General features: G+C 53.2%; 1 protein-coding gene across 1 annotated transcript; it reads right to left on the reverse strand.

Moving 5' to 3' along the window:
- Positions 1 to 620: 620 nt before the first annotated feature.
- On the reverse strand, positions 621 to 2,959 carry GP1BA (glycoprotein Ib platelet subunit alpha). The gene has a single exon (XM_051825919.2). The coding sequence runs from the start codon at positions 2,957 to 2,959 to the stop codon at positions 716 to 718; it is 2,244 nt and encodes a 747-aa protein (XP_051681879.2). The 3' UTR covers positions 621 to 715.
- Between the last annotated feature and the right edge of the window lie 10,708 nt (positions 2,960 to 13,667).

Raw genomic sequence — 13,667 nt, forward strand, 5'->3', positions numbered from 1 at the left:
CGATACCTGGGCCCGCCCTTCTGTGGGCAGTGGGGAGAGGTGCATGAACAGAGCTGCAGGTGCAGCAGGCAGATAGGCCGCAGCAGCCTCACCAGACTCCAGAGAGACTTAGCGTTCTTGAGCTGGATCTGCTGCTTGGGGCAGCCAGGTGGGTGGTCACCCTGGGGCGGTGCAGGCTTTGGCTCTGAGTCATTGTGACCAGGGTGGGGGGCCATTGGGACGGACCTTGAAGCATCTCATGACAGGTACTCAGCTATAAACATTTTTTCTTTTATAAACAATATACAATGATGGCATTGTGTATTAAAACTAGAAAATGCTAAACACAGTAAAAGAAAACTACCCTTATTTCTAATACCCAGACAATCAGGGCCCACATCGTGATAAAATTGCTGTCTATATTAGGAACAGAGGCAGGTAGGAGCCATGCTCTGTTTATTTGCTTTCGTCTATGAACTTCCCCGACATGTTGGGAATAACCACTTAAGTCTACCCCCCCCCCCCCGCATCAGGTGTTTGTTCCGTGCCCTGGCTCAAGCCCTCCATCCCACATTCCCTTCTGATACCTGGGGGCCGAGTGTGCCTGTGTGTGGAGAGGGGTTTTCAGATGAAATATGACTTCCCCAGAACGTGTGCTCCTTACCCAGCCACCCCAGCTAGACCCCGACAGGAAAGCCCCTTGGAGCTTCTCTCAAGGTTCCCAAACTACCCACCCTCAGAGACTGTGGCCAGCATACCTGATGCCCACTGTGCCCAGCAGGTCCTCACCACGTCCCTGACTCCGGGCTGAGGGCCGTCGGCCTGCTACCAAGGGCCCCACACGGCCATTAGGCCGTACCCACAGGAAGAGGCTGGAACGGAAAGTGGGGAGTGAGCCTTGAAGGAAGAGCAGCCAAGCTCGGGGCACGGTCACTTGCCTTCCCCTCTGCAGCTCCAGATGAGTGATTTGCGTGGCTGTGGCTGGAGCAGCAGCCTGGCCAGCGTCCAGGGCCTGTGGTTTCCCGTGCCGGACACAGGTCAGCAGTAGGATAAGGACCAGAGAGGCAAGCAGGAGCCAGAGGAGACCCAAGATGTAGAAGCCCAGGGATAGGAGGCAGCAGGAGTCAGAGTTGAGAAAAGGGTCTCTTCTGGAGCTTTTGAAATTCCCTCGAGACACCTCATGGACCACTGGGAAAGCTGAGAATTCTAAGCCAGTAGGGAGCGAGGCCATCAGGACTGTGGTGGGCTCAGGGGTGGTCGGGGCTGAGCTGGGCCCTGAGGTAGTCAGGGCTGTGGTGGGCTCAGGGGTTTTGAGAGCTGTGGTGTGCTCAGGGGTTTGGGGGGCTGAGGTGAGCTCAGGGGTTTTGGGGGCTGTGGTGGGTTCAGGGGTGGTTGGGGCTGAGGTGAGCTCAGGGATGGTCGGGGCTGAGGTGGGCTCAGGGGTTTGGGGGGCTGTGGTGGGTTCAGGGGTGGTTGGGGCTGAGGTGAGCTCAGGGGTTTGGGGGGCTGTGGTGTGCTCAGGGGTTTTGGGGGCTGTGGTGTGCTCAGGGGTTTTGGGGGTTGTGGTGTGCTCAGGGGCTTGGGGGGCTGTGGTGTGCTCAGGGGTTTTGGGGGCTGTGGTGTACTCAGGGGCTTGGGGGGCTGTGGTGTGCTCAGGGGTTTGGGAGGCTGTGGTATGCTCAGGGGCTTGGGGGGCTGAGATGTGCTCAGGGGCTTGGGGGGCTGTGGTGGGCTCAGGGATGGTTGGGGCTGGGGTGGTCGGGGCTGAGGTGTGCTCAGAGGTTTTGGGGACTAAGGTGGGCCCAGGGGTGGTTGGGGCTGGGGTGGGCTCAGCCATGGGTGTTAGAGCTGTGGAGGATGGGGTGGGTTCTCCAGCGCCTGGGGCTGTGGAGGAGTGGAAGACCCGCCTCACTGTGAATGTGATGTGTTTCTTGGTGGATTCTTGGGTGGGCGGCAGGGAGGACATTTGACCCCACATAGCAGCCGAAGACTGTGAGTGGAGGAGGACCCCCTGGTCTGTGTGGGCTTCGGTGGTGCCAGTAGAGAACTCGTCCACCACTCTCGTGGCAGGAAGCACGTCACCTGCAGATTTCTTTTCATCTGGGTAGAAATCGTCATAGTCGTCCGCAATGATAACAGGAGGGCAGCCCTTGCCCGGGTAGGCGTGGACCGGTGTGTTGTGCAGATTGCCACAGCGCACGCTGTCCAGGTCGCGGGTCATGCTCTTGACATCCACACCTGCCTCCCACAGGTAGGCATTGGGATTTTCCTCCAGCCAGTTACGCAAATAAAGGATATCACAGTCACAGATCCAGGGGTTGTCGTGGAGAAAAACATAAGGCAGGAGGAGGTTCCCAAAGAAGCCATTGGGTATGTTGCGCAGCCAGTTCCGGTGAAGGTAGAGGGTGTTGAGATATCCCAGCCCAGCCAAGAGCTGGGGGGGCAGTTCGTGCAGCTGGTTCTCAGCCAGATTGAGCTTCCTGAGCTGGCGCATGGGCGCCAGGAGCCCCGGGGGCAGAGCTTTCAGCTTATTGCCTTGCAAACAGAGCTCCCGGAGTTGGCTCAGGCCGTCCAGGGCTCCGGCAGACAGCGAGGCCAGCTGGTTGTAAGAGACGTCCAGCGTGGTGAGGGCGGGCAGCGCAGGCCCCAGCGGGGGCAGCGTTTTGAGCTTATTGTGGGAGAGAATCAGCTGGTCCAGCAGGGGCAGCGTCCCCTTCACCTGCAAACTCGTCAGCTGGCTTTGATGCAGGTAGAGCTGAACGAGGCGAGAGAAGGACACCAGGGCGTCCATGGAGAAGGTGACCAGGGGGTTCTCCCCCAGCCGGAGGATGGTCATGTTCGCTGGCAGGCCCGGGGGCAGCGCCTTCAGCTTCCGCTGATCACAGTTCACTTCCACCTGGCTGGCCACCTCGGAGACCTCACAGTTGTTCTGGAGGTGTGAGGGGCCGGGCAGCAGCAGCAGCAAGAGGAGGAGCAGCATGGGCACCTGTGGGCAAGGGGGGGCTTGAGTGGCCGCGCCACCAGCCTAGCCCTGCTCCTGCAGCTCCCAGGGCCCCTTCCACGACTCGCAGGCCTACTCCTCGCCCCAGGCCCTTAGCAACCCCACTCCCACCCCCAGACCCCAGTGCTCCCCCAGCCGACCCCAGCTTACAGGCAAGCAGAGAGCCCTCCGCAGGCACAGGGCGACATCCAGGGTGCGACCCACGGTGTGACTTGCTCCTTCTCTCTTGCAGCTCCAGGGAAGGCTGGGCAGAGGCAGGAAGAGGGTGGGGATTGGGAGGAAACCCCAGCCCGATAGGGACCCCTGTGTCCCGGAGAGCGGACACAGGCACTTATCACCTCCCTCCACCACTTTCCTCCAGCCCCTCTCTCCGTGTACCCCCCGCCCCCGCCTTCCTTCCACACCCACCAGGGAGCCCAGGGTGGACTCCTACAACCCCACCCTGGCCACCTGTTACACCGCATCTTTCCACTTGCCACCCCTTCCCCATTCACAGCTACGCTGCCTGATTGAATTCTCCCGCCTCATCCCCCACCGCCCTCTCGCCTCACTCTGGGCTGTTGCCTTCCCTGTGCCACCCCACTGACTTCACTCTCGCTAGGGCTGCCTGCGCCCCTCCTCTGTGGCCCTGCACCTGCACACACGCATGGCCACGCTCTGCTGTGGGCTTCCCTTCAGCCCAGGTGCCACCTGCCAGTGATTTTCCAGGTTTTCCTCTTACCTGTCTGGGCCCCTTTTCCTCGCTTCCTGAGCAGTCGCTGGCCAGCACTTGTTCTTTCTTCCCCACTTCTGCCCCATGTCCCTCAAATTCTTATCTCTAATCCAGACCCATCCCCCAAGACTCAAACCCTTTTGGCCAACTGCCGATGTGGAGGACTAAAACAAATGTCTCGGGGCCAGCGCTGTGGCACAGCGGGTTAATGCCCTGGCCCGAAGCACCGGCATCCCATAAGGGCGCCAGTTCAAGACCCAACTGCTCCACTTCCGATCCAGCTCTCTGCTATGGCCTGGGAAAGCAATGGAAGATGGCCCAAGCCCTTGGACCCCTGCACCCACGTGGGAGACCCGGAAGAAGCTCCTGGCTCCTGGCTTCGGATCGGCACAGCTCCGGCCATTGCGGCCATCTGGGGAGTGAACCAGCAGATGGAAGACCTCTCTCTCTCTCTCTCTTTCTTTCTCTGTGTGTGTGTATATAACTCTGACTTTCAAATATATATATATATATATATATATATATATATATATATATAAAGAAGTCTCAAACCGGACTCATCATCTCTCTCCTGCGTCCTCCTGTGTCCAACCTGGTGGATGACAGTGCCCTACCCTCGGGCACCCACCTGACAGGCAGCCCTGGCTCCTCTCTGTCATCCCCACGTCCAGCCTATCTGCAAGTGCCACTGATCTCGTCCCTGCCTCTCTCACACCGCCTCTCGTCCAGCACCACCCGACCCCAGCTACAGCACGGTCCCCTCCACCGCTTCCATGTAGCAGCGTACTGCCCGCTGCCCCGATCTGCCCATCTGCCCGCTGCTCTCTGTTCCCCACAGAGCCGTCTTTCAGAGCTGCAGGCCTCCTTATCTCCTTGAACTGCCTGGGGCCAGAGCTGTCAGCTGGAAATTCAACCCAGGTCTCACACGCGGGTGGTGGGAACCCAAGGACTTGAGCCATCACCGCTACCTCCGAGGGTCTGCATTGGCAGGAAGCTGGAGTCGGAGCCAGAGCCAGGATCTGACCCCAGGCACTCTGAAATGGGACATGGTCAGCTTGTCAATTTTTTTTTAAAATAGATTTATTTATTTACTTGCGAAGCAGAGTTAGAGATAGAGACAGGAGAGACAGAGAGGTCATCCATCTGCTGGTTCACTCCTCAAATGGCCACCATGGCCAGAGCTGGGCCAATCTGAAGCCAGGAACCAGGAGCTTCTTCCGGGTCTCCCGTGCTGGTGCAGGGGCCCAAACACTTGCGCCTTCTTCCACTGCTTTTCCAGGCCATCAGCTAGATCGGAAGTAGAGCAGCTGGGACTCGAACCAGTTCTCATATGGGATGCCAGCACCACAGGCAGAGGCTTAACCCATCTATGCCACAATGCCGGCCCCGTCAAATTTTTTTTAAGAATTATTTTTTTTAATTTATTTGAAAGGCAGAATTATAAAGACAGAGAGAGAGGGAGAGACAGATCTTCCATCTGCTGGTTCATGCCCAAACTAGCTGCAATGACTAGGGTTGGGTTGATTTGAAGCCAGAAGCCCAGAGCTTCTACTGCTCTCCCAGGCATATTAGCAGGGAACTGGATCAGAAGAGAAGCAGCTGGGTCTTGAACCGGCACCCTTATGGGATTCTGGCATCACAGGCAGAGGCTTAACCTACTATGCCACAGCGCTGGCCGCCAGGTTGTCATTTCCTCTCCTGTGCCTGAACTCTCCCTTCAGCCCTTGCCCGTTTCTGCCTAACTCATGGGTAGCTGGCAGGTTGCAGCTCAGAGTTTGTCCCACTGGAAAGCCTTTAATGACTTCCAAAGAGCAGGCCGGGTGCTTGTTCCAGAGAGCCAGCCACCCTGCCTCTCCCAATGATGGAAACACCCCGCTCTGCTCTCCAGGAGGGGCACCAGGCAACCACGTGAGCCCACCTCTGCCTCCTTTCCACTTGCGACCCGCAAGGGGCAGACGCCCGAGTCAGAGGCAGGGAAGCCACAGGCCCACCTTTTTTTTTTTTTTTTTTTTTTTTTTTTTTTTTTTAACAGGCAGAGTGGACAGTGAGAGAGACAGAGAGAAAGGTCTTCCTTTGCTGTTGGTTCACCCCGCAATGGCCACTCCAGCTGGCGTGCTGCAGCTGGTGCACCGCACCGATCCGAAGCCAGGAGCCAGGTGCTTCTCCTGGTCTCCCATGGGGTGCAGGGCCCAAGCACTTGGGCCATCCTCCACTGCACTCCCGGGCCACAGCAGAGAGCTGGCCTGGAAGAGGGGCAACCGGGACAGAATCTGGCGCCCCGACCAGGACTAGAACCCGGGGTGCCGGCATCGCAGGCGGAAGATTAGCCTAGTGAGCCACGGTACCGGCCCCACAGGGCCACCTTTTACTTAAGCTGCGAGCTGCAAGGAGCGTTGGAAGATGTGGAGAAAATGTGGCAGTGTCAGGGAGACAGCAGAGAGAGAAGCCGCGCTGTTGAGCGAGGGTTGGCTTTCACTGTATTGCTGCCAAAGTTTCCACTTGTAAGCAACAGAAATGTTCTGGCTAGTTTAGGCTAAAGAGGAATTTATTACAAACACATTTTCTCTGTCTCTCCCTCTCTGTCACTCTGCCTTTCAAATAAAGAAATAAATCCTTTTTTAAAAAAAAAATGGGGCTGGCATTATGGCACCTTGGGTTAAGTCTCTGCTTCCCGTGCTGCATGCATGGAGTGCTGGTTCGAGTCCCGGCTGTTCTGCTTCTGACCCAGCTCCCTGATAATGTACCAGGGAAGGCAGCAGAAGATGGCCCACGTACTTGGGCCCCTAGAACCCATGTCGGAGACCTGGATGAAGTTCTTGGCTCCTAGTTTCAGCCAGAGAGTGAGCCAGCAGCTGGAAGATCTTTGTCTGTCTCTGTCTCTCCCTCTTTGTCACTCTGCCTTTCAAATAAATAAATAAAAATACATTGGTTGCATCTCGGGCCTCTCGCTGGGGGCTAGAGAAGCAGACATGAGCTGCGCAGCCCCGAGCAGTGCCCGGACGCAGGCTGCAGAACCAGTCTGGTAGCAGCACTGTTCCTGCTGCCGTGCCAGCTCACTGAGGCTTGCCCGGCTCCAGCTGCGGAGCCAGCAACCCAGTCACCACCGCCTCCTGTGCATGGAGCGGGAACCCTGCCCAGCCCTAGCCCTTGGTGCTGCCGGCTCCTAAGTCCCTGCGTCATTCTCATCCGTCCTGAGCCTATGACCAAGCCACAAGGGAGTCTGGGAAAGCGAGTGTCTGGCATTTGCAGTTTCTGTAACAGGAAGTGTGTTCAGCTTCCCCAAAGATTCCTGAGGGAGAGTTTTCCACACACAGACGAGAGACTCACCCCGGCACCCACCGAGTGATCCTATGTTTTACTCTCTTCAAATGTTAATCTTCTGGATTATGTTAACACATTTCAAACTGAAGACCTTTGAGTCCGTGGAATTAACACTGCGTGGTCATTGTGCATTAATCTTAAATTTTTCTTTAAATATTGATTTATTTATTTGAAAGGCAGAAGGAGTTCACTCAAATGATAGCAAAGGCCGGAGCTAGGCCAGGCTAAAGCCAGAAACCCAGAAGTCCACCCAGGTCTCCCAGGTGGGTGCAGGGGCCCAAGCACTCAGGCCATTCTCTCCTGCTCTTCCAGGTGCATTAGCAGGGAGCTGGATTGGAAGTGGAGCAGCTGGGATTTGAATCGGCACTCATCTGGGACACTGGTGTTGCAGTTGGCAGTTTAATCTGCTATGCCACAACACTGGCCCGAGACACAGAGATTTTAAACAAGTGATAAAAATATAATCAATCTTATAATAAATTTTGACTTCTACATGAAATCGATGATTTTATTAGAAAAAATAAATTATAGACACTGACTCAAGAAGTGGAAACATCCAATGTAGCAATTAGAAAAGCATTTGGCCAGTGCTGCAGCTCACTAGGCTAATCCTCTGCCTGCGGCGCCGGCACACCGGGTTCTAGTCCCAGTCGGGGCGCCAGATTCTGTCCCGGTTGCCCCTCTTCCAGGCCAGCTCTCTGCTGTGGCCAGGGAGTGCAGTGGAGAATGGCCCAAGTACTTGGGCCCTGCACCCGCATGGGAGACCAGGAGAAGCACCTGGCTCCTGCCTTCGGATCAGCGCCATGCGCCGGCAGCTGCGCGCCGGCCGCAGCGGCCATTGGAGGGTGAACCAATGGAAAAGAAAGACCTTTCTCTCTCTGTCTCTCTCTTATTGTCCACTCTGCCTGTCAAAAAAAAAAAAAAAAGGCATTTGAAGAGTTCTCTCCCAAATGGCATCGGGTGAATTTCATCAACCAATGTGGGCCAGACAATGGCTGTGACCTCTGTCTCAGAGAACACGGCTGGCATCATACTGATCACCAAAGAAAACAAAGACACCCCCAACTCCATAGCCCACTCCTGTTTTCTGGCTCAGATGCAGAAGTTCTTAATAGAACTGAGCACATCAACCCAGAATGATAGTAAAAGAATAATGCAAATAAAAAAAACACATTGTGGCACTGGCATAGCAGGCTAAGCCTCTGCCTGCTGTGCTGGCATCCCATATGGATGCCGGTTCAAGTCCCAGCTGCTCCTCTTCTGATCCAGCTCTTTATTAGGGCCCGAGAAAGCAGTAGAAGATGGCCCAAGTGCTTGGGACCCTGCACTCATGTGGGAGACCTGGAAGAAGCTCCTGGCTCCTGGTTTCAGATCAGCATAGCTCTGGTTGTTATGGCCATTTGGGGAATGAACCAGCAGATGCAAAACCTATCTTTCTTTCTTTCTTTCTTTCTTAAAGATTTATTTTATTTATTTGAAAGAGTTATAGAGAAAGGTAGAGACAGAAAGAGAGGTCTTCCATTCACTGGTTCACTCCCTAGATGGCCCCAATAGCTGGAGCTGTACCGATTTGAAGCCAGGAGTCAGGAGCTTCTTCCAGATCTCCCATGTGAGTGCAGGAGCCCAAAGACTTGGGCCATCTTCTACTGCTTTCCCAGGCCATAGCAGAGAGCTGGATCAGAAGAGGAGCAGCCAAGACTTGAACCAGTGCCTATATGGGATGCTGGCACAGCCTTTACCTGCTACACCACAGCACCGGCCCCTAGACAACTTATAATTAATTAGTGATAGTTTGGAGCTTAACTATGAGATTATAACTTTCTCTTCTCTACTTCTCTGCTTTCTTCTGGGTTTCTTGAATATTGCCTAGAATTCAATTTTATTCCTATTGTTTTTGAATGTATCTCTTTGTATAACATGTTTGGTTTAGTTACTGCATTTATATACATAAATTATCAGTCTGTCTGTGCTGTCATTTTACCAGTTCAAGTAAAGGGATTTTATCCTGCTCAACACTCCTTTATATACCTTCATCCATAATCATAAATATTTCCTAATGTTTCAGTGTTCCTTTTATTATTTGCTTTCTGTTTAGAGAACTTCCTTACCCCCCCCCCTTTTTTTCTTTTTTTCATGTAGGTCTGCTGGTGAACAGATCCTTGGCTTCCTTCACCTGAGACGGTTTTAACTTCCCTCAGTCCTGGAGGATACTTGGGCTGGGTATAGGAGGCGGGCTCAGCAGTTCTTTTGTTTCTGTCCTGAGCAGCCATCATGCCACTTCTTTGTTCTCCACGGTTTCTGGAAAGGGGTCCACTGCCATTCAAATTGGCTTTCTCCCTTGGTAAGGGATCATTTTCTCCTGGCTTCTTTTAAGATTTTTCACTTAAAAAGAAATTTGGGGGTGGGAGGGGTTGTGGTATAGACAGAGATTTTTCTATCTGCCGGTTCATTCTCCTGATGGCTGCAATGGCTGATGTGGGGCCAGGCCAGAGGCAGGAGCTTCTTGTGGGTGTCCCGTGTGGGTAGCCCCAACACTTAGGCCATCCTCCACTGCTTTCCCAGGCACATTAGCAGGGAGCTGGATCACAAGTGAAGCAGCCAGGACTCGAACCAGCGCCCATATGGGATGGCAGCATCCCAGGCGGCTGTACCCACTCTGCACAGTGAGGGCCCTGCCCCCTCCCCCACAATGTTTCATCTTTACTTTATTTGAAGGGCAGAAAGCCAGGGAGAGGGAGACAAATACAGAAAATGGCCTTCCGTCTACTGATTTCACTCCTCAAATGCCTGCAACAGCTGGGGCTGGGCCAGGCCGAAACCTGGAGCCTGGAACTTGGTCCGAGTCTCCCACCCAGGTGTCTGAAACCCAAGCACTTCAGCTAGTGCCTGCTCCTCTAGGCTGTGCGTTAGCAGGAAGCTGGCTCAGAAGTGTAACACCAGGACTCAAACCAGGAGACCTGATATGGGATGCAGGCGACGCAGTCTCAATTGCTGTACCAAATGTGTGCCCTGAGGTTCTTTAGTTTTTAAAAATGTGATTATGGTCTGTTTTGTCTTGGCATGAATTTCTTTGGGTTTATACCGTTTAGGGTTTACTTAGTTTAAGTTTTCAGCTATTCTTTTTTAAAAGATTGATTTATTTGAAAGGCAGAGTCAGAGAGAAAGGAGAGATGGGGAGAACTTGCACCTGCTGGCTCACTCCCCAGATGGCTGCAACAGCCAGAGCTGAACTGATTCGAAGCCAGGAGCTTCTTCTCGTGCAGATGTGGGGGCCCGAGCACTTGAGCCTCTTCTGCTTTCCCAGGCCATAGCAGAGAGCTAGGTTGGAAGTGGAGCAGTTGAGACTCGAACCGGCACCTGTATGGAGATGGTGGCTTTCAAGCGCTATGCCACAGCGCCAGCCCCCAGGAGCTCCTTTTTTTTTTTTTCCTTTGTTTTTTAAGGTTTTATTTATTTGAGAGGTAGAGTTACAGACAGTGAGAGGGAGAGACAGAAAGGTCTTCCTTCCAGTGGTTCACTCCCCAAGTAGCCACAACGGCCGGAGCTGCGCCGATCTAAAGCCAGGAGCCAGGAGCTTCTTTCCAGTCTCCCATGTGGGTGCAGGGGCCCAAGCACCTGGGCCATCTTCTACTGCTCTCTCAGGCCATAGCAGAGAACAGGATTGGAAGAGGAAAAGCTGGGACTAGAACCGGCACCCATATGGGATGCTGGCACTGCAGGCAGAGGATTAATCTACTGCCCCACCAGGGGCTTCTTATGGGACTCTCGTGTGGGTGCAGGGGCCCAAGCACTTGAGCCATCCTCTGCTGCTTTCCTAGGCCATTAGCAGGAAGCTAGGTCAGAAGTGGAGCAGCCAGGACTCAAACCAGCGCCCACCTGGGATGCCGGTGCTACAGGCTGTAGCTTTAACCTATGGTGTAAGCCCAAGGCTCTTTATTTTAAAGCTTATATTCTCTGTTGTTTATGTTGGGTGATTTCTCTTGTACCATCCAGTTCTGATTATTTTTTCTGTTCTCTCTATTCCATTTGTTTTTTCTTTGTATCTTATGTTTCTTTGCTGTGGCTTCATATTTTTTCATATATTTGAAGTCTACTCATAATTTCTTATTAAAGGACTCTAATGGCTGCTTTAAAATATTTTTCAGATAATGCTAATATCTCCACCAATCCATTCAGATGATTATGGCTCTTGGTTTGGTGAATGATTTTTTTTTTTTTGGGTAGGAACTTGGACAATTTCTAAAAAGATTTATTAAAGACTAATGATTTATTTATTTTAAAGATTCACTTGAAAGGCAAAGTTACAGACAGAGAGAGGTCTTCTATCCACTGGGTCACTTCCCGATGGCCACAACGGCCCAAGCCAGGAGCTTTTTCTGGGTCTCCCACGAGGGGCAAGAGCCCAAGCACTTGAGCCATCCTCCGCTGCCTTCCCAGATATGTTAGTAGAAACTGGACCGAAGCAGAGCAGCCAGAGCTGTGTCCCGTATCCGAGAGCCTGACATGCAGTCCCACCTCTGCTTCCAATGCAGCTTCCTGCTCTGGTGCCCCCGGGAGGCGGCAGATGCTGGCTCCAGTACTCGGGTTCCTGCCACCCACGTGGGAGAGGAGGATGCACTTCCTGGCCCAGCCCTGGCTGTTCTGGGCATCTGGGGAGTGAACCAGAGGATGCCAGAACTTTCTGTCATCAGCCCCTGTCACTCTGCCTGCTTCTGGTTCAGGAGGCCAGAGTGTGGAGTCAGGGTGTCCCGGGGCCCCGGAGTCCCTGGTGGCTCCAGAAGAGAACCCCTTGTTCCTGCAGCCCCGGCAGCCGCGGCAAGGAAAGGGTATCCCTCGGCTTCTGGCTCTTCCTCTGCAGTTGCTCTCCTCTCCTTGTCGTCACAGTGCCTCCCCTCCCGTCTCTTCTGCAGACACTGTCATTAGGGTCAGCACCCCCTCGAGTAATCCAGGATGGTCGCCTTCTGTCAAGATCCTTAACTGACTCCCATCTCGGAGACAGCTTTTCCAAATGACATTGCCGAGTTCCGGGGATTAGGATATGGACGTATCTTTCGGGCAGGCATCTTTAGCCTACTACAAGTATTACAGCCTCTGGGTGGATTATAACCTTTATAATGATGATCTGTCTCTCCGCTGCCTTTTAATTATTTCGGTGTTGAATTCTATTTTGTCTGGCATTCATGTTGCTGTATGTTAGAAGTTTGATGTCACAATCGTTGTAGTCTCCTGTTTGCCAGATTTCTACCAGATTGGTTTTGGTGTCTATTTTTATTTTTATTTTTTTTATTTTTTGACAGGCAGAGTTAGACAGTTAGAGAGAAAGGTCTTCCGTCCATTGGTTCACTCCCCTAATGGCTGCTACAGCCGGCGCTATGCCGATCCGAAGCCAGGAGCCAGGTGCTTCCTCCCGGTTTCCCATGCGGTGCAGAGACTCAAGGACTTGGGCCCTCCCGGGCCACAGCAGAGAGCTGGACTGGAAAAGGAGCCACTGGGACAGAACCAGCACCCCAACCAGGACTAGAACCCAGTGTGCCGGCACTGAAGGCGAGGACTAGCCTAGTGAGCCGCAGCGCCGGCCTTGATGTCTTAAAATAGCAGATAGCGGGACGATCTTGAGGTGCAGTCTGAGTGTGCGTCTCTTTAACACGTGGATTTAGCCTGACATGAGATGCTTTCTTGGGTGTCTTTGGGTTTATTCAAACCCTGTCAGCTGATAATTTTTTTCCTGTTTTGCTTTTTACTAAGTTATGATTTTTCTTTTTTTTTTTTCTAAGTGGAAGTTGTATGCTCTGTATGCTAATTGTGATTAATTTTTTAAAAGATTTATTTATTTGAAAGTTACTCAGAGGAGAGGCAGAGAAAGAGAGAGGCAGAGAAAGAGAGAGGCAGAGAAAGAGAGAGAGAGAGAAAGAGAAAGAGAAAGAGAGAGAGAAAGAGAGAGAGAGAGAGAGAAAGAGAAAGATTCCATCCGATGGTTTACTCTCCATGGCTTCAATGGCTGGAGCTGTGCTGATCCGAAGCCAGGAGCTTCTTCCGGGTCTCCCACCCGGGTGCAGGGGCCCAAGCACTTGGGCCATCTTCTACTGCTTTCCCAGGCCATAGCAGGGAGCTGGATTGGAAGTGGAGCAGCCAGGACTCAAACCGGTGCCCATATGGGAGGCTGGCCCTCCAGGCTGGGGCTTTAACCCACTGCACCACAGCATGGGCCCCAAGATTTACTTATTTTAAAGGTAGAGTAACAGAGAAAGGGGAGGGGGAGGGCAAGGGAGAGAGAGAGGGCCTGCATTAGCAGGAAGCTGGAGTCAGGAGCCAGAGTTGGTACCAAACGCAGGTATTCCAAAGTGCGATTTGGACAACCTGATTGACATTTGACCACTCTGTTGAATGCCTGCCCTTACTAATATTGATTTGTTGGACCGGTGTTGTGGTGTAATAGGTTAAGCTGCTACCAGTAATGCCGACATCCTCTGTGGACACTGGTTTGAGTCCTGGCTGCTCCCCTTCCAATCCAGCTCCCTGCTAATGCTCCTGGGAAGGCAGTGGAAGATGGCCCGAGTCCTTAGGCCTGTGCACCCACGTAGGAGACCCAGATGGAGCTCCTAGGTTTGACCTGAACCAGCCCTTAGGCATTGAGGCTATCTGGGGAGTGGCGCT

Source organism: Oryctolagus cuniculus, chromosome 17 (genome assembly GCF_964237555.1).
Source record: "Oryctolagus cuniculus chromosome 17, mOryCun1.1, whole genome shotgun sequence".
NCBI classification, from domain to species: Eukaryota; Metazoa; Chordata; class Mammalia; order Lagomorpha; family Leporidae; genus Oryctolagus; species Oryctolagus cuniculus.